This window comes from Amblyomma americanum, chromosome 1 (genome assembly GCF_052857255.1).
Source record: "Amblyomma americanum isolate KBUSLIRL-KWMA chromosome 1, ASM5285725v1, whole genome shotgun sequence".
NCBI lineage: Eukaryota > Metazoa > Arthropoda > Arachnida > Ixodida > Ixodidae > Amblyomma > Amblyomma americanum.
In genome coordinates, this window is record NC_135497.1 from 156284635 (window position 1) to 156309322 (window position 24688).

The following is a 24688-nucleotide window of genomic DNA, read 5'->3' on the forward strand; positions in this document are numbered from 1 at the left end:
TATGTCCCACATTTGTGAAACTGAGATGTGAGAGTGCCGCCTTGCTAAAGGGATGAAACTCTCAGTACGGGCCAGTTTGTGTATTGTGGCATGACAACATGCATGAAATTGTCTCTCACTGTGTGAGCTTTCTGTGTGCAGACATTGCAGATGCAATATAAAATACACAACTTGGGTATATATGACTGCTCTCATAGGTAAAGCATGCGTCTGCCGACAGCATGAAGCAGCAAGTGCAACTCATATAAAGGTGGCTCTAATTGTGCTCTAATCTCAGTCTCTTTAATCACATCATGAAAGATGGCAGGGATATGCTCGACACATGCGCAGAGAGCAAATAGGGGTTGAGAGAAAATATGCAACTCTTGAAAAAATTCTCTGCTATTCGCAGACTTTGGCATTGCTAAATGTTGTAAATTGCGCCTTCATGCATGTAGTGTATATATATACGCTGTGCTCGCAGCCAGTGGCCCTGTTTTCCACCTGTGTTGTGCCTGGACAAGCACAACACATATCATGGTCTGGGCACAACAACAATGCACAAGTAACAAGTAGAAGTGGAGGTTTGCAATGTGAATTTCAGCCCCTCAGATTTCTTTTGGAGCACTACCAGTACGCAGTGATTCTGATTGACTTAAATTGTGAAAAAGCCATGCATAAATATTTTTCAGCTGTGATCTCTTGACAAGCAAAGTAGCTACAGCTTGAAAGAAAAAGTGTAACTACCTTCGTAAATCTCTAATTTGTGTGCATCTGGAAACTACTGGTTACAAGCATTGCATACATAGAATTTTGCAGGAAAGAGATATTTTTCATTTCTTACAATTTACCTGTACAGTCAAGTGGTTGTTGCTGAAAAAACGTTTCCTTCAAGACTAGGTGGTTCACAATTTACATCAGTCAAAATCATTACTTGCCGTTTGTGCGCCAGAAGAGATAGCTGAAATGCGCTCAGCAAACCATCATAGCTTTGTTCACAGGCTTTTCATTTGGAGCAGCATGCAAAAAATGAGGATGACGAATCAACACTGAAATGATAGGGCACCTACAGCGCTAGCCCTGTCACGTGTGTGTTTCTGCATTACACTTGTTTTTTCGCGTTGCTTTCAATTTTTATGATTAGGAAGTGACTAGCCCATACCAAGGTTTTAATTAAATTGATTATACATTCCTCTCTGAGATTAGAATCTAGAGGGATTGTCTGCACATGGGGTTTATATTAACCTGTTGCTGTTGCTATGCGCAAAAACCAACTCGAAACACAATAATACGCTGAACACGCTGCATCACTGGATTGACAGAACAGAAATTGGGCGGGAGACACCGAATGCCATTCGCCGGTACAATCTCTCGGGTGGTACCGGAGGTGGTCGCGTGGCACACCAGCCGTGAAAGTTGTGAATAGCTATGATATATTGATTTTGGTCACCTTATGTAGCGTTCCACTGTGTTTCCTCCTTATCCCTGTATAAGCAACCCTGGTATGTGTCGCACCTTCTGTACCACACTGTTAAGAGCCAAATGAATGTTTTATCTACCACAGGCTATCAGGTCTGTCACACCTGCACCGATTATGTAGGCCAGGGAAGGACTACTGGTTTTACATTGAGTGGACGACTTGGAGCCATCCACAAACAGTTTATATACAATGTTGCGGCTTTTGAATCTATCAGCCATGACCGAACCTATATATGTGCGCTCTGTCAGTGAAAGCACAAGAGCTTAGAAATTGGCTGCAGTTGGTTTTATGCTGATTGGATGAAATATGGACATACGTGAACAGTAGTGCACAGTACATGTGGCAGAGGAAGTTATGAACAAAGAAGGGTGCAGCAGCTACAGTTGCTGTGGCAGTGATGGCAGCTGGCAGGAGGCCAGCTTTGACCTTGGCGTAATAAAATGGCGTCAAAGGATGGCTTTGCCTTGCCAGCTGCGGGACGTGGCACCGTGTATATATATACTGGGTGTTTCAGTGAGCACTTTCAAAATTTCTAAAAGTAGGTTGGTCGAAACAGAAAGTAAACCTTGTTAGGAATAAACTGTCAGCTGCGACGGATGTCAGTGATATTGAAAACCATGCTAATTAGTTTGCTACTTAACCAAAACTTACTAATTAACATTTCATATCTGCAGTCTGGTGGCTAGTGCCAGTGGTGAGTTTGTATTCATGAACAAAACAATGCCATATCAGTTTAAAAGCATTAGCATTAGAAGACCGAGCATAAAGAAAAAGTGCCTGGCATTGTCCGTCTTTGTGTTGTGCACACTTGTCATCTGCTACCTGCCCCAGTTGGTACACAGAAGAGCCACCTGCCACCTGCCATGGTTGGCAGAAACCTGTAAAGTGTCTGGTGTCCGTCAGGATAGTGTTTTGTACACTTTCCACCTGCCACTTGTCATGGTTGGTACGCAGAAGAGCCATCTGCCATGGTTGGCAGGCGGTAAAGGGGAGAGAGGGAAATTCCCCAACATGACTGAAAAATTGATAATGATAATAACAAAATATGAAAAGAAGATAAGGAGCAGAACGGAATCAATATCACGGAGAAGACCTTATGCAAAGGCATTGGCGTTGCATAATAATAAGCACCCCTGTAATTTGTTTTAAATAAATAAAAATCCATTCTCCAAATCGGTGAAACGCAAGGAAATGTTTTTTTTTTTTTCACAATATTGAAAGTGAGTGGACGTGGCTCGTGGCAATTTCAATGCAAATGCAATGTCCGCTGGTGACGGGCCAGTTTCTGCCGCACCTAACTCAAACTGCCTGCATTATTGCACAGCGGTGTGCACTTTTCTTTGCTTCATAGCACCAAAAAATGGCGGCAGAGTAGTTGGTGATGACTATTTTCATTCTTGCACCATGTGACATAGCAAAAGGAAGTGCATGGGATGGTAAAATAATGCAGGCAATTCGAATTGGGTGCAGTATACCCTACCATATGTCACCAGCGGACAATGCGTTTACATTGAAATTCCTGTGCGCATCATACACTCAGTTTCGGTTTTGCGCAGAAAAAAACAAAAACAAAAAACTGCATGTCCCTGCGCTGCAGGGCTTTAGAGAATTACTTTTTCACCTCAAAAACTGATATGGCGTCATCTTGTCCACAGCTACAAACTCACCACTAGAGCTAACCACCAGAACCTACTAATTAAATGGTAATTAGGAATTTCTGTTGATTAGCTACCTAATTAGCATGACCTTTAAAATGACTGACATCCGTCGCAGCTGGAAGTTTGTTCCTGAAAAGATTTTTTTTCTATTTCAACCACCCTATCACTAGGAATTTTAGAAAGTGGTTGCTGAGACACCCGATATGTTGTTTCATGGCATCCGATTCACTGAAAGTGGCATGATCATAGAAGATAAAGGCTGATGGAGCTAACCCTGGAAGGGTAGTGACCAAAGAGGCCAAGCAGATAAGGGTGTGGCTTGGTTGGCTTAGTGGGCAGGTTGCAGTAACGTGCATTGTAAAGGCTGTTGAACAGTCATGTCATTTTGGAGGCATCTGGCTATATTTTCATTTTATTCATTTTATACATTTTCATTTTCAAACATGAGCCGCCACGGTGGCTCAGTGGTTATGGCGCTCGGCTGCTGACCCGAAAGACACGGGTTCGATCCCGGCTGCGGCGGTTGAATTTCGATGGAGGTGAAATTCTAAAGGCCCATGTACTGTGCGATGTCATTGCACATTAAAGAACCCCAGGTGGTCGAAATTTCTGAAGCCCTTCAGTACGGCGTCCCTCATAGCCTGAGTCGCTTTGGGACGTTAAACCCCCATAAACCAAACCAATCATTTTCAAACAAGCTTCAAGTGTGTGGTTTTCTGTGCATAAATAACAAAATGTTAGGTGTGTTTGTTATTCCTGATTTGCTGAGGTAATTTTTTATATTCCTTTTACCACTCTGTTTTTTATGCAAGGAGTGTACACATGTGCTCATTTTTGCTTTAACCAGCATGCGGAAACACCCACATGATGTGTTCTTATTGGCAATTGGCCTTGCAGGACAAGCTTTCTTTTTGTCTGTGAGGTGTAGAAATCACCCTTGTCAGTTCGCGTGACAGCATCAAAATATATACACTAGTTCTTGTATTCCCTCCACTCGATTAAAAAAATTTTTGTGATTGTGCGAGGAAGTGAGCAGAAGTAAAAGTTATGGTGGCACATACTGCACGTGCATTAAAACTTTGTAATCACAGTTGTTGAGTATCTGGCAGTAATTACTACCTTGAAGAAAAGCATTGCAGTATTTTCTCAATTTTGCATGCATTCAGAATCAAAAAGTGACGTCTACTGGGCGTGGTGAAAATTTTTAAAATCCCTTGCTGTGTTTTTTTTTTTTTTAAGATGTGAAAGAGACCTTGTACTCACGGATCGGGGTTGTTCAAAGCAATCACATCGTATGCTGCATCCTGGACATGCCATCCGAAGGTTGAATGGCGCACTGGCTCGTAAAAGAGAAGCAATAAACTGATCAAGAAAAGCACATGTACATGTATTTATGGGATGGAATTTTCACTTGCATTGAGGGAAAGGGAAGACGCATACAAGTCAGCTCAACATGCTTGCATTATGTAGCTGTTGCCAGTTGTTCAGACAAAGGAAGCATTAATGGGAAATTGAAGACAACTCCTTCCAACTTCCGTTCTTTGTAAAAATTGATTCTATGATTCTTTCTGGCTGTGTCGGCGTTTATCCGACAGCAAAAGACGCGTTTATTGCTGAGAAAATTGCATTTAAAAAGTTTTTCTCGCCACTCAATTCTAACTTTTGACATTTATACCGAAAAGGACTCTGTGTTTACCATTTGGAATTTACGTTGATGTGGCGTAGCCTTGGGAATCTACACGAAAAATTCTGTCTTTACACACCACAGTTTGTTTTCAAAAACGGGTGGTGTTGGTGACATGTATATTTAATTTTTTTACCTTTTTAAGCTTTAAAAGTTATGTTTTCCATAAAAGTAGTGTCTTTGTCGTTAGAATGCAGTAATCTATCAATATAGGTCAACTTCAATTACTCCTCTGTTTCCCTTTAAAAAGATGGCGACCTGCTACCTGGACATTGTAATATGATGTAAAAAAGACTGCATTGTCTGGCCAAGCGGTGGCCATGTCGCAGAGCATCCGCCTCGCATTCAGGAGGTGCTGGGTTCGATCCCCAGTGCCGACGGGTACGCACCAGTTTTATAATGGGTACAAGATTTCCCCCGGCCAGGTGCGCGGCTGTTTTGGGTGAGATGCTTGGGAAAAGGGTCTTGCACCAAAACGTTGCATTGATGGGTCAGTGATCCGTTCCACGGTCAAGCAACCCTAAATCCGCCTCGTGCGATAGAAGCCCACTGGTGGCCCTTTTTTCCTGCAGTAAAATTTACAGTGGAAGAAAAAGAAATGAACAGAAATTACAAGCATGTAACCTGAATTCAGGTAATAATGATCACAGCAAGGGGGCTATGATGGCTGGTTACTTTGCCACAATTTTATGCTGCTTGTAGGCATTATATTGCAAGTGACAATTTTATCTGTGTAAATTAACAGTTCTGCTTTTGTACTGTATTAAGCCATTTAGTTGTTGAAATAAGGTATTTATTTTTAACAAAATCAGTTCATTGATTGTCTGGGTATTATGTTACCTTCAAGAAAAAATAACTCTTAAGAAGAGCAATTACTGCAGTACACACTTCAGAGGCACATGTGAAGGTTAATTTTAGCATGTTGTAATAGATGCAAAGGACTTTAATCATTGTTGCATAGCTTAGAAACACTGATGTGAGCTTCTCTATCAATGTTTGGGTCTTCTTACTAGTAGCATGGTGTGGCAGGGAAGATATAGAACTGTGACAAAGAACTGTGACAAAGAACAGTGAAAAGAGAATGTACATTTTCAGTCAGAAATGTATGGAACATAGCCATTGTAAGTGAAAAAAACTCAATTTCAGTGCCATCTTGGTATGCAGGCTTGAATATTTTCGGCCTAATTGTGAGCATGCAAATTACTTAGTGCATCATTAAATCTCAAGCACTGCACCGTGAATGCAAAGAAATTAGATTTTGTTCACTGAAGTTAAATTCCATAAACTTTTTATGGTGGGTGTACAATGTTGTTGCCTTTATTCATCATTTGTTATTAGTGCTATGAGCCTGCCATGCCACACTAAAGTGTCCGAGCTTCCATGTTTATGGCCCCGGTAGTTCGCTAGGAATGGCATAGGAGAGTTTCTGCCATTGCTTTAGTGCTACAGCAGGTGTTGAAATGGCAGTATGCTCTTTTTTACACCTGCAGGACACAACTCCGTGGTGCCGCGTCTTCCTTCCAAGAAAAAATCACTGTCATCGGGTATAACCCGATGTGACCCCGCCCCTTGGCATCAAGAGAGGCTCAGAGACTTTTGTGATTCTGAATCCTCCCCATTGCGAATCAACGACCGTGTGGTGTGGGTGAGCGACCATGGCCCAGAGTATGGCACAGTGCGGTGGCTGGGCCACCTTCATGATACCAGTGAAGACCTGATGGTTGGCGTGGAGTTTGTGAGTGCCTGCATTTCTGCCTCCTGTGTAGTTTGGCGCTTGGAGCTTGTTTTTCACTGTGTGTTATTTTGAAGCGTTTGGCTTATTTTGGTTTGTTTGCTTGCAGGACAACCAGGTCGGCACAGGTACAGGCAAGTACCGTGACCGGCAGCTCTTTGAAGCACAACTTGGCCATGCTTCACTCATCCCTCTACTGGGCCTTTTAAGGGCAGATGACTATCTTGGAGAACAGGCACCAGGTAATATGCTACAATGGTGGCCTAGTGATGAGTATATCTGATTAAAGTACCATAGACACCAAATTTTTGCTTGCATGTTTTCTTCTTTCAAGTGATATGATAAACATTAAAATACATGGTGCACTATGCGGAATTTGCCTTTGACTGCTAAGTAATTTATAACTGACTTTCTTTTTGCTGTTCTGGTTTTGGTTTCATCAACTGAATGATGGCTGTGAGGCGTTTGTAGTGTTTAGGTCACATGAGGCATGAAAAAAAATCTACAAAAGAACTGCTGATACATCATTTGTTGTCATTCCAACTCTTGAGTAGGATGGCCTAAACATTGTAGTGAATTAAAACTACGCATCAGCAATTATAGTGCAGTTTTTTTTGTGCGTGCATTGTATACTGCAGTAGTCTGGGGAGAAACTTAGTGTGTACTATAGCATCCAGTAAGTTTTTAGTCACATACAGGTGTATATGGATGAGACGGATAACTGACGTGACTTTTAATGCAGAGCACTTTGATATTACCTATTGCAAGACTTCCCATAGGTGCATGTATCAAAAAGTGGTGATCTGAGATGGCCAAAACTTAAGGTGTTTACTGATTGCCACGATGCTCGTGATCAATATCGTAAACAGTGATCACGTTGCAAACTTTAAGATTATCAATAAGCGCATACCACCTGGTAACATATCAATGAAACAGATCTATTAACAAAAATCTATAGATATAACAGTCCGAGAAATAAATTAGGGGGTAAAAAAAAAAGGAGGCATTTCAGAAGATAATGGAGACATATGGCAACAGCTTTTATTGGCCACTTCCAGTTGGCGCTGCCATTAGTAGGCACCCAAAAAGTGGCCCCAGAAACTAGTCACTTTTTGAAGCAGAGTTTCCCAACTGGTACGATCTGCGAGCTCTGATTTAAAAAGACTCCTTTATCACCATTTTGAAGTTAGCAGCACAGTAAAGCCGCTGAGATCATACACAAAAAAAAAAACCACTGATGCATACAGTTCACTTGCAAAATCAGCCGGTGATGGCTGATTTCTTCTTTTTGCCATTTCTGGCTTATAAAAGCTTTATTCTCAGTGATAGTAGTGTTTTTCCCTTTAGAATGTGGTAATCTATTGATACAGTCCAGCTTAGATTCCATGACACTAATGTATTGCGAAGAATTGGACTGAAACCATCGTGAGCTATAGCTAAATTCTATACATGTTTGGCTAGCTAGTACTATCTGTTGCCACATATAAATCGTCGACCCCCCCCACCCCATGTTGCCATGTACACGATCACAGCCTTCACTGGCCAAAAAAGAAAATGAATAAGTCGCCTTGGCTAGCCAAAGGAGAAAGATATGTTTCTTCAGTGCAGTCTTTGTTATGTAGTTTCCTTTGAGATGGTATCACAGCACACGTCCAGCTCAAAACAACAGATGTGTAACGAGGAAGTTGCAAGGCCAGCATTCAGAAAGAAATGGAGATTAAAGGCGAAAAAAATGGCACAAATTCCTGCCATACACACACCTGTGCTACCTAGCTGACTAGCTTGCTGAGCACTGAACCGAAACTGCCAATGGCACAGAGCAAAAGCTGCAGCCACACTCCCATGCACACCCTTTCCACATTATTACTATCTGCGGTAGCAGCCATTTTGGTAATGCCTTCTGATAGCTAACTAATATTCTCCGGACAAATTGCATACCATGGTGTATATGGGGCATACTAATCTGACGACACCAATTTCTTCGAACACAATTTTACTGGCATCATGATGGCCACTATAAACATCATTTCTGCAGTGTCTTTAAGGTCAGCATGCTCAAAAGTATGAAAATATTCTCTTGAAACAAATTTCAGTGCACATTGAAGCAGTGCGTCGTTGAATTTCTATGCAAGCATTCTTGGCAGTATCATGATGGCGCTTAGGTTACCCCTAACTATTATTTATTTGTTCCATACAAATTTGGTACTATCGATATTATAAGGGATGAGTTTTTTTACCTTATGCAGTGAGCTCAGTAAAAAATATTTCTCAAAAGTGTCAACTTGGCAGCGTGAGCTTCCAAATAGCCGAGAAGGGTATTCACACACACGCTATGCTTCATCCCCTAGCTGTTCGTGCGTCCTGCTGGGAACAGGCATCGGAACAGGGTGTGTACTGCTCACAGCTTGTCCGAAACTACCTTAGACCCCGCAAATAGGTCAGCTCTGTGTATAGACCCTGTTCGTGTGAAGTCAGTTGTGCGGCATGCCTATGCAGGCAACCTTGGCAGGGCAACAACATGGCAGTTCGGAACAATGCATTTAAGAGGCCCGGCACCTGGGTGTACAGGAAAGGGTTAGGTTTATGCTAGTTACTCCCTTGTTCATTTTTTCTACTAACCAGAATAGTGCATTGAACAAAACTTGCACCCCCTCGCCAATGCCTATTAGAGAGGCGATGTGCACTGTATCCCTCCCCCAACCTCCTTTGTACAGCGCCTCTTGGGCTGCGAGCAGCTCGTGACACGACTTGTAATGGAAAGAAGGATCTTAAAAACCTGCCCCTCAATTTGGTGTTTTTGTTGTGACCCTCCCAAAAATATCGAGCCTGCAGGGATACAGGGGTGTCACGAAGGGGCCATGTGCCATCCGCCAAATCTGAGAATGAATAAGGTTGACTCCCGAAATTTCGGACGGTCATTTTTGTAACAAAATGTCACGAAGGGGCCATGTGCCATCCGCCAAATCTGAGAATGAATAAGGTTGACTCCCGAAATTTCGGACGGTCATTTTTGTAACAAAAAAAAAGCTAAACCATTCATATATGAGTAAATTATTAGCCCTGTCAGATGCTATGCACAGAATTGTGTACTTGGTGAAGTTGCATGCTTTTTATGAGAGCAGGTTACCCCTAACTATTATTTATCTGTTCCATACAAATTTGGTACTATCGTTATTATAAGGGATGAATTTTTTATCTTATGCAGTGAGCTCAGTAAAAAATATTCCTCAAAAGTGTCAACTTGGCAGCGTGAGCTTCCAAATAGCCGAGAAGTCTGATCTTGTCTGGCATTAGATGCAGCTTCGGAAAAATGATTTTATTGTTATTTGAAGTTATTTTACTAAGTGTTTTGATCTCTATTTGAAGTTTGTGGCATATCTGTGGACCTATTTCAAGGCTTTTGACACTGTCACACATCCCAATCTTCCCAACAAGCTTAACTATTCTAAACAGTCCTTCTCTCATTATGTCTGACCTAGCATTCTGCATTTTTATATATTTTTCATCTGTTATTTCTAGTTGGAGTTTCATCTGGCATTCCAGAAAGCTCAGTTTTTGACACATTTCGTTTCTTGTTGTTCATAAATTATTTGCTGCGTTGTGTTTTCCACTGAAATTTGCCTTTACGCTGATGATTGCACCTAATACCACTCTATCAACACACTGCATGATCATGATCTCTACAATGACTCTTTTGAAAAATTTTGCAGTTGGTGCAAGGAATGGGAAATGACTGTTAACTTCTGTAAAACTATTTCTATGTCCTTATCTAGACGCTTGTCCACCCGTGTCTTCACATGCTCATTTCACTGTCGCAGCCGCCGCGGTGGCTGAGTGGTCATGGAGCTCGGCTACTGGCCCGAAAGATGCGGGTTTGATCCCGGCCGCGGCGGTCGGTCGAATTTCGATGGAGGAGAAATTCTAGAGGCCCGTGTACTGTGCGATGTCAGTGCACGTTAAAGAACCCCAGGTGGCCGAAATTTCCGGAGCCCTTCACTACGACGTCTCTCATAGCCTGAGTCGCTTTGGGACGTTAAACCCCCCTAGACCTAAACCATCATTTCACTGTCAAAGCTTACAAAGAGTGTCAAAATATAAATATCCCAGTTTTCATCGTATGCGTAATATGTCATGGTCAAAACATCAGTATCATGTGTAACAAAGCTTTTAAGCTTCTCAGATACTTGCACTGCACATTACGTAAGACACCAAACAAAGCCATGTTATTAACAAGATAGCTCTTGTTTGTCTTATTCTTGATTTTGGCTGCATTTTCTGGAAACCCCATAGAAACCTGATATTATAAAATATAATCATTTCAGAAAAAAGCAGGGCACTTCGTTTTCCACAACTATGGCAAGGATTTTTCTCGTTCCCGTTATCTGTCAGCATTTTCATCACATTTCCGCATAGAGTGCCGATGTACAGTTGAACTTTAGAAGCCTTCTTTTACCAGCCTCAACCTTTCTCCTTTTTGCTGCTGCATTGATATTTACAAATGTAGGTTATTTCCCTTCACTATTGAGCTTTGGAATTTGCTGCCTGGAAACATTCTTTCCTTACCCTTCCATAAATTTTTGGCATCCACTGTCTCATGTTAACGGTATATGATTTCTATTAGTTCTTTATTTTTTTACATGAAATCCATACTGTTTCCTCCTCTGCCCCACTCCTGCAATAGTCTCACTGAGGTTTCAGTGTGTAAAAACCTAACTAACCAACAAGCAAATAAATTGCACAACCCTTAGAATGTCTATTCAACAAATCTTGGTGAGTAAAAGCAAGCACTAGTTACCCATGACCAAAAGTTGTCATAGTCACAATTGTATACAAACCATCACGGCAAAAGTGTTAGTTTCCTTCCAGTGGCGCATTGAGCTGCGCTGAGAAATGCGTAGGTGTATTTGCTAAATAGTTACTAGTATTTCTCTCTAATTTTTTCACTGCTGCCGTGGCAGTTATTTATTTTACATAGAAAAACTGCATGGTTGAATGGAAAAGCAAGCCCACAAGCTATTTTAGATCAGATGTAGACTCTGGAGAAAAAGACAATTTAGCAGAAAGTGACTGTTACACCTTTGCCAGCTTCTAATATGGAGTGAAGTGAACGAGGCAACATCTTCAGAAAACGACTTGGTCGTGGGGAAATTTTTGAACAGTTTAAATGGAAAAAGAGATCGGTACTGTTCTTGAGCTGACACTGCATTAAAGAAAAAAAATCTGGCATCCTATTGGATCAGATTACTATTTCTGACCGCATATTTGGCTTTCAAATTGCCTCTTGCACTTCCTTCGTTCCTGTTTTCATGTCTAGAGTAGCTGGACGAACATTACGGCTAATTAACATCCCCACCTTTCCTTTCATCTCTTCCTCATCAAGAGGGGAAGGACGTGTGTTACGGCCAACTGTATAGCTACTGAATGTATCTATTAAATTCTACTAAAGCCAGTTTGATGGTTTTTGGACTTTCCCAGAAATCACTTCGGAGTATTCTGCAGGATTACCCTGCCTCAAAAGAGTTGTTAACTGTTTCTGGGTCTTTCACTCGTCAAAACCATAATATAACAATTCTATTCTAATGCTGTTATTTTTTACCCTTTGTTGCTGGCTGAAGGGCTGGCATGCGCACATTATCTCCTGGATGATCAATTTGACACTTGGAGTCACAAGAATAAAGTAGATTTGAATGAAAGGAATTGCTGTGCTATACCAGCCAATGTCGCAATTCTGTGACCACGTAGACACTTTTTATACAGTTATATGTATATTGCTCAGAAAATTAAGTTTGATGAGAAAAAATAAAGTGTGAATGAAAATATATATCAAATGGAATATTATAAGAAAGTAATGTTAACAGGCTTGCCGTAGACCTGCAGATACTATTTCAAAGAAAAAAACAGCAATGGCGAGTGGTGTCTGAAAGGATTAGGTGAATTTGATGAGGTTTTAGCCTGAATGTCTAAATTTTTGCATGTTTTAAGAAAATTAACTGTTTCTTGTCAAGTGTTATGAGAAGTATTTCTGAGGACTTTTTGTTCTGATTTTGTGGAAATTCAGCGTCCTTTAACTGGCTTGTTTACCATACATTACAGTTGACTATGGAAATTCATGTTTCTACACTTCACATCTTGATCGAAGACCCAAGGTTACTTCATCCAGTCATTTTCAAGGTGAGTCATGAGAACTCTTAAGTAAATACTGATAAAACAAGTCATGTGGCCCATTGAACCAGTTGCAGGGTTTATTGTATTGTTTTACACTTGTGTAGCATAATCATAATTTTGTTGTACTTTCAGTACTCTTAGCAGTAGATCTGCACGCTCCTGCTTAGCTGCCATTGTTGCATTTGGGAGGCATGATTTCTTAAGACACGCAGTTGCAGAATGGTCATGCTTTTTAAAGGGTTTTCTGTTATTTTGCTGAAGGACTGAAGGACTTAGGGCTGTTAATGTATGCACAAGGAAGCACTTTGTTTTCACACAAGCCTATAACTTGATAGCCTTTGCACTTGCCTCAATGGCTCAGTGGTCATGGTGTTTGGCTGTTGAGCCCCAGGTCATAGGATTGAATCCCAGCTCTTGCAGCTGCATTTTGATGGAGGCGAAAAGCAAAATGTCCATGTGCTGTGTGCATGTGGTCACCAGGTGGTCAAAATTAATCTGGAGCCTTAACATCTCTCATACATGCCAAGTGTAGCTTTAGGACATTAAAGCCCACACAAATTTTTAAAAACTTGCACTTGGAACACAACATGTCCAGGCTATGCACACAAGTCCAAGCCCTCACTTGGGAATTCGGCATGAACCCTCACATCTTGTATATGGACGTGGCCATATAGCCAACACAAACAGATGAAATGAGCGTAGCGGCCATGGATGAAACAGGCAGAATTGTATCACCAGCTCCATCAGGGGTGCCAAATCGAGCAAGACGGTGGAAGAGGTTATCATTGCACTCGTGATACAGCATCTACACCATGAGTATGTGACTGAAGGGGAGAAAGAAATACATAAATGCACCCGCCACGGTGGCTCAGTGGTTAAAGCGCTCGGCTACTGATCCGGAGTTCCCGGGTGTTTGAACCTGACCGCGGCGGCTGCGTTTTGATGGAGGCGAAACGCAGCCATTTCCTTAGCCATTTCGTTTCCCCAAAAACCAATTTTCAATTTTCAATTTAATTAAACCTAGACCACAGAAACTGTCATCACCAACACGCAGGCAGCATGCCGAGCATACGCATCGAGCATCCTATCCGCGCAGGCAAGACACATTCTACAGCACTGCCATGCCAGTAACCTTATTATAATGTAATATTTGCTCCTCAGGCCATGCCTCGCTCCATGGCAGTGAGCGCGCACGTGTGCTCGCCCAAGATCTGATGCGCTGGGCACCAGTGGAGGAAGAGGCTAGAACACCAGGTCTAGCCCGGACTACTGACAAACAAAATAATGAGGAGGCACAAGGCCCCCTGCGGGGCCGCTAAGCTCGGAACCGCTAGCCTACATGAACATAATCGAGATTTCTTGTTTTGTGAGCATGAAAGTGTCCCCTCTGCTGTAAGGCCTACAGGCGATGCAGGTACCAAATAAATAAATAAATAGAATACAAAACACACAGAGAAACCCTCACTAGGGGGGCCAATGCCATTACCTGGCACTGTAGCTCCAAACTCTCACATACCATAACATTTTTCACAAGCACCTTATCTTCTCCAAGCAATACCCTCAATGCTGTCCGTAGTGCAACAATCCAAACCCAACACTCTGTCACTCTGTATGGGAGTGCACGAACTCACCAGGATACCAAGCACCCATCTCCCACCCTTCATTCGCTTTCTGGGAGGCTGCCCTGCATGGCTCAGACCTGAGTGACCAGCAATCGCTAATCGAGTAGGCGTGCCGGATCGCGTCAGCCATTGGGGTCCTGGACTGAGGCCTAAACAGTGTATGATTAAGTGTATTTACCTTCCATTCAGTGTATGTAGTCACATATATAGCTATTTATATAATGTGCATGGGTGTTGTGTGTATTGGGCAAGGATTTGCTGAGGGGGCTGACACTTTGTCAGGCATTTGTGCTCTTTTGTCAGTCAGCCCCTGAACAGCTTTCTTTGTAATTTCTTTCTGATTAAGCATTCATTCATTCCTTCTGTAACAAAATTCATCTAGTGCTGCAAAGATGAACAACCATGAAACAGTCGTGTTATCTTCTGGCCCCAAAAATGAAAAGATAAATGAAGTAATAAAAAGTTGCTTCTTTTACTGCACAAGGCTGTGCATCACAGACTTCAAGCACAAATAGTTTAATTTTGATTTTATCGATCAAAGATGTGCAGTGATTTGCACTTTCATAATTCTAATGCTTATACTGGCTGCACATGGTAGCAGCATATGTTTAATATGTGGCTACCGGTCCTCTCTGATTGATTGGTGAGCATATTTATTTGGGATTTTGAGTTAGAGGCTAATGATTGATAGCAAAAGAGCCTGCTATCATGATGTGTATATCTGATGAAACATAGCATGGGAGGCAAACTTCTACTGTGAGTGTAAGTGTGTTCCAGTGTGTCTGCCGCTTTCATTATCAACAACAGCGAAAACACACTGAAAAGTCATGTAGTGCTCAGGATTGTTTGCTTTTTCTTTGTCTTCATTTTTTTGCTTTGTTCGTTGTACTATGAAAGAATTTCGCATGGCTGTGGTACTATTGTGTGGCCTTTGTGTCATGATTGAAAGCTTGATTCTATATTAGTGAATATTAATGATTAATGGCTACACTGGTGTTGCTATGCATGAATGAGTTTTTGATGTGACAGTACTTTTAAGACTATATCTGGTGTTGAGATTTATAGCTGTTTTTGTGCAAATTACCTTTTTTTACTGTGATCATTAAGAAAAAGCAATGATAGGTCATGGTGATTGCCATGCTCATGCTGTTCTGAATAGACCTTTCTGCTCCTCAACTTATCTCTTTTTCATCTGTGTAGTTGCTTCTCTTGAAATGTTTAAGAATAGGTCTCCTTGATTCTTTTCATTCACCCTTTGCCTTTAGTATTATGCCCAGCCGCTGTTTGTCTTTTACTTTGAACTCTATTTTGTTGCAAGTTTCTTTCATTCCTTTGCGTGCTCTTGGCACAGCTCCCAGAGCGACCGCCTTCAGTCTGTTTTTAGCTCTCATCCCGTCTTCTGCGTAGTGGCCTTCTTTTAAGCCTTGTTGTTGTTGCTGAGCACCATGGCCCTACCCTCAGTGTCTTTGCAGCTGCGCTGCAGTTTGAAGCAGGGGCTGAGGAAGCAGCTCAGGCTGCAGCATTTGCACAACTGCTGAGGTCAAGTGCGACGCTTCTGTGAAGATGCGTTAAATTCTCCGTTGCCATTCCTGTTTGTTGCTCTCTGTGGAGGAAACAAGCATTCTAGTGTGATGGTGATTTGTGCTTCGGCATTGCAATTCAACAAGTTTGTGCAGCAGCATCTTTAAAGGTCAACAACAACACTATGTGGTTGGGAATGCAAGAGTGTGTGGTGATCATTCAAGGAGCTGTGAGTGGTGCAATGAATCTGATTGCACATTAGTTTTGACAGCATCCATATGACCTGCTGAAGATGGATACATCTATAAAGGTCAGAAGAATTTAGCACAGATCTAACAATGCTTCCTGGCACAACATTGTCTGCAATGCTGGTTTGACTCGCAGCTTCTGAGGAAAATCGGGCATGTGCGACAAGTTGAGACAGAGTCTAGTTTTCAGTAAATAATTGGCTCCTTGTCAAGAGGACGTTTTCTGAGCAAGCTGTGAGGAATAACCACTTATTAGTAGCTAGAAGCATGTTTTGGCTGCGCCAGCACGTTCTACCGCTTATTGAAGGTTTTTCTGAAGAAAGGGAAAGAAGTCCTGGAGCAGAGTCGTTTCGATCGGCACTTTCAGATGGGGCTGAGTCATTTTACTCTGCTCTTTCTGACCACAGAAGCAGTGTATACTACGATGCAGAGTCTTCAGATCTTGATTCGTCTGATTCTGACTCTAGATACGCTGATGTGGATGAAGAACTCTTCTCGGAGCAGATGCCAGAAGTTGGGACGGACTATAAAGAGGCTGTTGCTAAAGAGAGGACAGTTGATGATGCTTACGAAAGCTTTAGCTATGGAAAGCTATTTGAAGATGTGTATGGGTCTGTTGTGCATAGACCACCTCTCCTGAGGCGTCAGCAGACACATCAAGGTAGCCAAAATGAAATGCAGCCACCACCTCGAAAATGGCGTCCACCTCCTCGGATTCCTGTAAAAGTAGATTTGTTTCAAGAGTGTGCAGTACCAGCTGTCAACCATGAACCGCCGGCTCACTGTAGGTCACAGCCTGTGGAATTTACCGGTCATGTGGAGCATGAGGATGATTGGCAAGAAATGGAAAGTGCCGAACTTGAAGGTGAAATGCAGGAAGGAGAGGTTTCTGCACCTCTCTTATCTTACCTTGAACAGGCAGCTGAAGAATTTGCGGAGTTCATTCTAGATGAGGCTCGGGAAGAAGCATGCAGATTTGTAAATGCTGTCTCAGTCATTGGAGACAGAGGAAAAATTGCAAGGCCGTCCCTGAAGAGTTTACCAAGTGATAATGGGGGTCAGACTGAGTTGCTGGAGTGTGCAGTGACAGTTGCAAATGGAACTGCACAACATACAGCGACTTCACAAGACCAGGACATTCTCGATGCCTTCAACAGGCAGTTTGAACCCTGCTTTGATTCAGAAGAAGAGCTGGACCCTCAAGCATTTGAGAATGCCTCGGAGGATGATATTGACAATACTGGACAGTCAGACATCGAAGAGAAAGGACTTTTGAACAGGAATGCACTACTTGGAACATTTAAAAGATTTCCAAAGTCATTGTTAAAAAGCCTGCCTCATGTGCACTCCTTTTCAGATGGTTCACGCAATGGTGGAAGTCCGAGACGTTGTCCTTCACCATTGTTTCCTGTGACTAGCTCAGCGAGTGACCTAACCGAAAAATACTGGAGACGGCACAGTTCAGATATTGCCGATACTGGTGTGCAGCCCAAGGGACTTAACTCAACAAACAAAAATTTTTTGAGTAGTGACCCAGATATCAGCACTTACCCTTGCACTAGTCTTTCTAATGGCCATGGAGATGGGGCCATGGTTGATGTACTAAATATGACTATGGGTGCATCCTTCCCTCTTGAGCCACAAAAAAAAATAAATTCTGTAAAAGCTATAGATATTGCTCAGTGCCTGCCTGTGACACATCCTGAAAAGCTTCTTGAAGAAAGCCAGTCTGAGTTTTCTTCTGCTCTGCCTTCAGCTGTTCTGCTGCATGAAAACAAAGGTAATGGGTTTGCTCCAATGCAGGAAAAGTGCGGTGCTTTACTGAGTGAGCCACCAAAACCACCTCCTCGTTCTCCGCGCCACAGTAATGTAATGCAACCTTTCCAGTGCCAGCAGATTTCACAAGAATATACTAGTAAGGTTGATTGCTTTTCTGAAATAGGGATGGCTCAAGTTGAAAACCAGGCCATCCCTGAAGGCGGCCCATGCCTTGAAAGTCATCTGAAAGTACCTGCAAGGCGCAAGAAGACCATGCCAGGGTTTCAGTCTTTTAGAGGCATCTCAGTTGAAGACAGCCCTTCATCAGAAAAAGTTTCTGCCTCTGCAGCTGATCCCCTGCTCTTGAAAGACCGCTCTACTGTTGAAGATAGTACTAAGGAAGAGCAGTTGGTGCAAGATAAGGTTCCATTATTTGAACAGGGATTTCTGCACAGAGTAACATGTGATGAAAGTGAAGAGGACAGCAGTTTTTCATCTTCTGAGGACCCACAGACTGATGTAGAAATGCCTTCCAATGGAAACCTGGGGCTGTTATCATATGAGGATCCAGAGCCTGATGGAGAACCTCCTACCAGTGGGATTTTGAGGCTACCTTTTTCATTATCACAACTGACTGGACATCTTTTTGAGGACGACTCTCTATTGGATGTTGTTTCATTTCATGTTGTTGACAACTGTGACTTTCTGAAGGATACTTGTGATGACAGTCCACCATACGTGGTGAAACTTGGACCCAGTGATGACTTCTCAGCATTTTTAGTTGACCCAGACACAAGTGAGCATTCAGAGCTGGATGGAAGTGGTACTGACAGTGTATTTGAAGATGCTGCATCTCAATCATTCAACGAAAGTAACTTGGATAGTTTCCAGTCTGGTTGTGTTACTCCAGATGAAAATAATGAAAAAGGTGATGAAGATTTTGAAAATCAGCAGTCAGGAAAACAACGGGATCAGTCAAAATCATTTCCTAATATTCCTGCACGCCCAAGGAGAAAGTGTGCTCAAACTTCACTCATAGAAAAACAGCACTCAACAATCAGCACAGGTCAGTGTGTGGATTTAAAGATGCATGATAAGATAAGTGCAGAGCTTGGCTCACCTGAAACAAATGCATCACGAAATATGTCCTGCATAGTGACAAGTATCCCTGATGAGCCACAAAGCACACACATGCCATACGTACAGTGCCAGGGAGGCAACCTGGTCTGCAATAATATTAGAGCTGAGACATTGCAAGAACATAGCATGTTAGAAGCTGATGTTCACAGAAAAGAGGACGTGTTAGAAATGAGTGGCAGCAAGGAGGCAGCTGGTGCCTTATCAGGCATCACTCCACGCCCAACTTCCTCTTCTTATCAGGAAGTTCCTGGGGCGGGCCTTGAGTGTGATAAGCCAATCCTGGAAAAAACAAGTGGAGGCAGTCTAGTTGGGGCTGCTCTGGTGGGTGCAGACAGCTCAGAAGGCAGCCGATCTCAGAATTCTGTCATGACGAATAGTGGGGAAATGAACAGTACGAGTGGAAAAGCTGATTATGATGTTCTACAAGAGGCCAAGCGTGTGATCGAAACTGCTTGTGATCGTGATCTAGTACAGGCCACCTTGAAGCATTTTAAGGGTAAGCTGACACATCTATCTTACAAGTTAAATGAAAATTCCTGCTTTTGTGGGGCTTGCCTTCCTTCTTTAGTGGTTTCTGGGGTGCTTTTAGTAATACTTTTTATTTCCCGAGATTGTTTGCGATGTTTTAATGTATTTGAATATTCATATTTTCATAATTGCAAAAATGTAGTACTGAGTTTGTTTTCCCGTGTTAGCCACTTAGACTACATTGCAAGCACTTTTCTTATTTTTGTAATTTGGTCTATTGTTTTATTACATTTGTGCTTCTTTTCCTACTGCCAGGGTATGCTTGCTTAATCAGCTGCCTATTCGATCCATTTTCTTTGCATGCAGGCTTAATACTAGGTGTGATATGGAATTTCAGCAGATTTGCAGCATTTAGCTAACCCTCAGTAGCTTATGAGAGAAAAAAAACAATGCACATTCCATTTTTATTAATGAAAGGATAACCAGATTTACAATTATTTAGGGGCTTACAACATGTATCATTGGACTGTGATGCAAAGTGTAGGAATGATGCCTACCTGTTTCTAGCAAAACTGTATGATTGCATATTCTGGGCAGTGATTTCATTCCAGGTAACAAAGTGAAGACAGGTACCCTTGTAGTGGTAGCTAGTGTTATTTTCACTTATTAATGTTCCTTTCATGGCACTTTCTACCTGATTTAAAATGTTAGTTTTGATCAGTTTCTGATACTTGGAACTTGCTTTCCTGATGCTTTGAATTCATAGGTCATTTTGTGGAGATTTGAATAGTAATTGTTATTAAAAAATAACCTCCTAAACTTTCTGGAGCTGCTGCATTTCGTTGTGTTCAAAGTTTATCACATGGCTAAGGTTTTTTTTTTTTAAATGTTTGTATTGTGGTCTGCAGTCTTGCTTATAGCAACATTGAATATCCTAGCAGAACAATGAAATAACTTCCAGGTGGAGTAATAACAAACATATTCTGATGTATATCTTTTTTGTGGGTTATTGATAGTTATATAAAAACCCCTTCAAAGATATGATGCATAGCAATAGTTGTTTTGTGGGCAAATGTACTTAGCTTCTAAACTGAATTCAATGAACAGCATTGCAATTCAAGTGCAGCAAAAGTAAACACCATGATGTTGTGATTCAGCTATGCTGGCATGTGGCTTAGTGAAAATTTGGACACGTTGCTTCTCTTGCCCTACTTTAGCATACACTCATACATAAGTACAACAAGCTTTCTAAATTCTGAAGAGAAATACATCATAGACCTCAGAAGCTTGCTCAGTCTAATTTTGATTGCACCTACACCTGTAGTGAGCTGTTCGCACATACTTAATTAACTCTTGTTTTTGTAAAGTGGAGTAATAGCTGGTCTTCTTTTTTTTCAAAGCTGTCTCGCAGCAGCCTTAGCTGTTTTTTTTTTTTTTGCTGGATGGTGCATTTCAAATTTTTGCTCTGTCTGTTTGAGTTGCTGTCTTGCCTTTAGAGCAAACTGTTTGCATTGCTATATTGGATGGCTTGTGCTGTATTAAAATGGAAAAAAAAAAGCATGCATGAGGGTTTTTACACAAGAGCATGCTTTTAGCATGAAGGGACAGAGGATGATGGAGGAAGCGGACACAATTGGATTTATAAGCATAGCACAGGAGTGCTTGTAACCATAGTGTATGCTTGTTTCATTATGCCATCTTGTGACCATTTATTTGAGATTTTTCGCATCTGCGTAGCTGACTTCTAGGTACTCTTACTAAATTTATCTAGTTTATCTTTCTTTAATTGTTTTGAATTTAGTTTTTCTGCATTCAGTGCTTGCTTTGTGATGCGTTTGTAGTACCCAGTTAATTATTTATGCCATCAGAGGTAGAAAAGCTTCCGATGTAAGAATATTATAATATAAATAAATTGTCCTAATGTAATTGACTTATTGCACCATTCCATTGTAAGGGTTTCATTTGAGTTGGTCCCAGTCAGAATGGGTTTCAATAGCAGCTTGTTCCACTTACATAAACTTTCGTCTGCATCATGAAGGGACATTACACATGTTGTTCATAATATTCTGATGTGATCGATACCTGTCTATATTACTGAACACTAACAGGTGAAATTCGAATCCAACCATCGCTAACCCACTCACAATACGTTAGTCACCCCTCTAAGCCTGAAAGTGGGACTGCAAATTGATGCCAGCGCTTAAAAAGCAACGTGTTGTTAACTAATGTCACCATTTTTGAAGCAGTGTACATCAAAGAGACAGAAACCTTTTGTTTGAGAAACTGAATTTTATTTTGCATGGATTTTTTATTAACTAGGGCAAAGTGGTTAAACTGTGCACTAAGTTGTCATAGTTAAATTGGTTTATTGCACTGTTCACATTTAGTATTATTGCACAGAATGGGTCCTGAGACAGTTGGGAAGCTCATAGTTGAGCTGATTTAATTTAGAATGCATACCAGCTAGACTGCCTGCATTCCAGCTGGACTATCAAGCTGGACTAGCCAGTCTTACGTAGTCCTACTTGGAGCACAACTGATTCTCGCTGGGATCACGCAGTGTCCATTTAACCCTTGCTTGGTCCTCGCCGGAAACACACACACTGCATCATGACCCCTAACTAGTTCTATTAGGAATCGTGCAGTGCCCAGTAGGTAAGGGGCTCATTATGACACACATATATGAAGGAAGTCAGCGGTCAACGATACCAAGGAGCATAGGGGAATGTTTCTTTTTTTAATTTGTGGTGTTGATGAGTGGGAGATTAATAGGGTAATTATTTTATAGCTGAAAGATAATTGATTAGAAATTAGAAGAAAACACTACCACATTCCACTCGTGTGATCCAAACCCACAACCTTTGAATTGACCTCTGAGCCAGTAACATGCAGTCTTTGCCAAAAGTTAGCAGGTAGTGTAGTTTGTTTTTTAGGCATGTAGCAGATCACTTATGGCACTTCCTTAATCTCTAAGTCTATGTAAAGTAAGGAGAACCGTTGTCCTCACCTTTTGTGCTTTAGGGGTGCCATAATAGCTCCACTGTATGGCTCAGAAGCAAACATTGTTGCCTGGTTACTTTTGGCAAAAAAGGTAAAATACCACATTGACCTTCAACTGGTTCGAGATGGAATTGTGTTATTCCAAATTTACCTCCACTTAGAAATGCTATTTCTAGTTGTTTTATCATGATTATGTTTCAAGTTGCATCACCTGTTTGTTGATACTGCTTACTGCTTATCATTCCTTGGGCATGAAATTTTGATGGAGCATAGTTAGTTTATTGACTCAGCTATTAGCTTTAATAACATTAAGTTTTTGTTGTGCTAATTTTGCTTGTTATTTATTTATTGTATTGTGTTACAGCATCTTGACTATTTAGCCGCTTCTCTTACAAGAATTTTAGGGCAATTGTGGCAATGATTTTCTTGGACATTCTTCTCATTATGGTGCAAATTGTGTCACCATTGCAAGAAAACAAAAATTGAATTCAAAAACCAGCTGCCACTTAAATCATTTTTGTCAAATGTGTTGATAGCTGTTGTATTGTTTATGGTAGGAGATTGTTGCCATAGTACAGATCATGAAGATTTGTTGTTACCAGGCTTATTCTGCAGTAAGGTGCTGCAGTATGCTTCTGATTTTCACGAGGCATGTATGATTTGTTAGCGCATATTTTAGCACTTGTGCTTGATTTTAGCTATTAGTGGGACTTGACTATGATATGAATGTAATGATTTTTTTTCTTCTACAACTTTGGTCTTGATTTTTTTTTGGACGGGGATATTCAGAAAGCATTTCTGGATAAGTGGCTTTATGTAGCCATAATAAACATCAGTTATTTTGTTTTGATATCATTGCTTATTGCAAGAAAATATTTTTTTAGATGTGTTGTAGCATGATGTTGTGCAAAAGATCATTTTTATAATTGAGAATGATATGTGCTGCTTAGATTTTTAACGCAGTAGCATTAGTGGTCTCGTGTCACAGAAAAGCTGGCGTCATCGTTGGCCTTGTTGGCCACGAGCGAAAAAATCCACGAAAAATGCTCAGAGAAACAACCTAGGTGGCAGATGGGCCACCTAGCTCCTGTGACCTTGTGACGTCATCACAACCTGCCCACCGGATTGTGAGCAAACTGCTCGCTGTGGCAGGTGACAGTTAAATTAATGATTGGTTGCGAGAGGTTGCTCGGGAAGAGCAACCTGGGTCTCAGAAGTCACAACGGTGACAGCATCTGCCGTCGTAGGGCAGTGGCGCATTGGTTAACCACTGCACCACTGTGCCAGGAGTGGTATGAGAACTCTCAGGGATCTGTGAGTGTAAAGTAGAGAATGACCTAGCCTGTATATATGAGCATTAACCCATTAACGCTGTCACGTCTTACCGTTAAGGCGGAGCTTAAGTGTCCCCTCCAGTTTTATTGTTATTCATGTTGTCATTTAAGCTCGCAGGTTTAAGATGTGCCACCTTTTGTGGAGAATGCACAATTTCTTCAAGAAAATGCTAATTGTTGCTGCCTGTTTTAAATAAATTCACTGAAATGAGCTCTGTGGCTCACTGGCAGTGGTTTTTAAATTCAAGTGTCTTATGCTCATAAATATTGTTATGGCTTGGTTATTTTAGACTTTGCGAAAGATGAACAAGGACCTGGTGGGAGCCCAAGACCACCACCAAGTAAGTTGCTGATGATTTTGCCCCATCGTTTCACTTTTATATAGTACTATCAATACACATAGAATACTAGAATACTATGGCTGTTCTGCACTTTTTTTGTTCCTTGCTTTTTTCATTTAAGCCTGTTGCAATATTTTGTAACTTGCACACCCACTCGTGTTTTGGGCTGTTTTGTGATGACAGCAACTGTGCACACATTAGGATTTTATTGGTAAATGTGGTGGTTGTTTTTGACCAGTCTGTTCCATGTATCACTGGGCTTTTATTTCTCAAGCTTCGTTGTGATATTTTTGCTTCATTCATGATTTTGCGAAGGAAATTTCTTGCACAAGTGATATTTATAAATTATATTGGTCAGTGATGACTGAAGTTTAGCTTGACATATTCCTATCACCACTGCCACATTTCAGTCCTGCTCAAGGCATTATCTGGCAGCCACAGTGATACATGGTGGCCATATCTTGTGAACCTGTCTTTGAAAGAAGGTGCATCAAAGCTGCTATTGTGGAATTTGTCTATGCACTGCGTGCCTCATGGTGTGAAAGTTTCACTACTGAT

General features: G+C 41.4%; 1 protein-coding gene and 1 long non-coding RNA gene across 15 annotated transcripts in view; one reads left to right on the forward strand and one right to left on the reverse strand.

The window, feature by feature from the left end:
* The window catches only part of LOC144114010 (uncharacterized), a 54556-nt gene extending 49227 nt beyond the window's left edge, over positions 1–5329 (reverse strand). For 3 of the 4 annotated variants that reach the window (XR_013310935.1, XR_013310936.1, XR_013310934.1), the window contains exons 1-2: positions 5191–5329; positions 4381–4453 (exon numbers count right to left, since the gene is read on the reverse strand). This is a non-coding gene — a long non-coding RNA (uncharacterized LOC144114010). Of the gene's footprint in view, positions 1–3748; positions 3834–4380; positions 4454–5190 lie in introns of those variants that run through there. The other variant, XR_013310937.1, reaches the window with a different exon arrangement.
* CYLD (ubiquitin carboxyl-terminal hydrolase CYLD) overlaps positions 1–24688 on the forward strand; it is a 134443-nt gene that overhangs the window by 46370 nt on the left and 63385 nt on the right. For 4 of the 11 annotated variants that reach the window (XM_077647440.1, XM_077647442.1, XM_077647444.1 and 1 more), the window contains 4 exons: positions 6292–6536; positions 6643–6775; positions 12627–12704; positions 24080–24130. In XM_077647440.1, the coding sequence (XP_077503566.1) occupies positions 6292–6536; positions 6643–6775; positions 12627–12704; positions 24080–24130 (507 nt within the window). Of the gene's footprint in view, positions 1–6291; positions 6537–6642; positions 6776–8881; positions 8921–12626; positions 12705–15691; positions 19484–24079; positions 24131–24688 lie in introns of those variants that run through there. The other 7 variants (XM_077647439.1, XM_077647441.1, XM_077647443.1 and 4 more) reach the window with 4 other exon arrangements.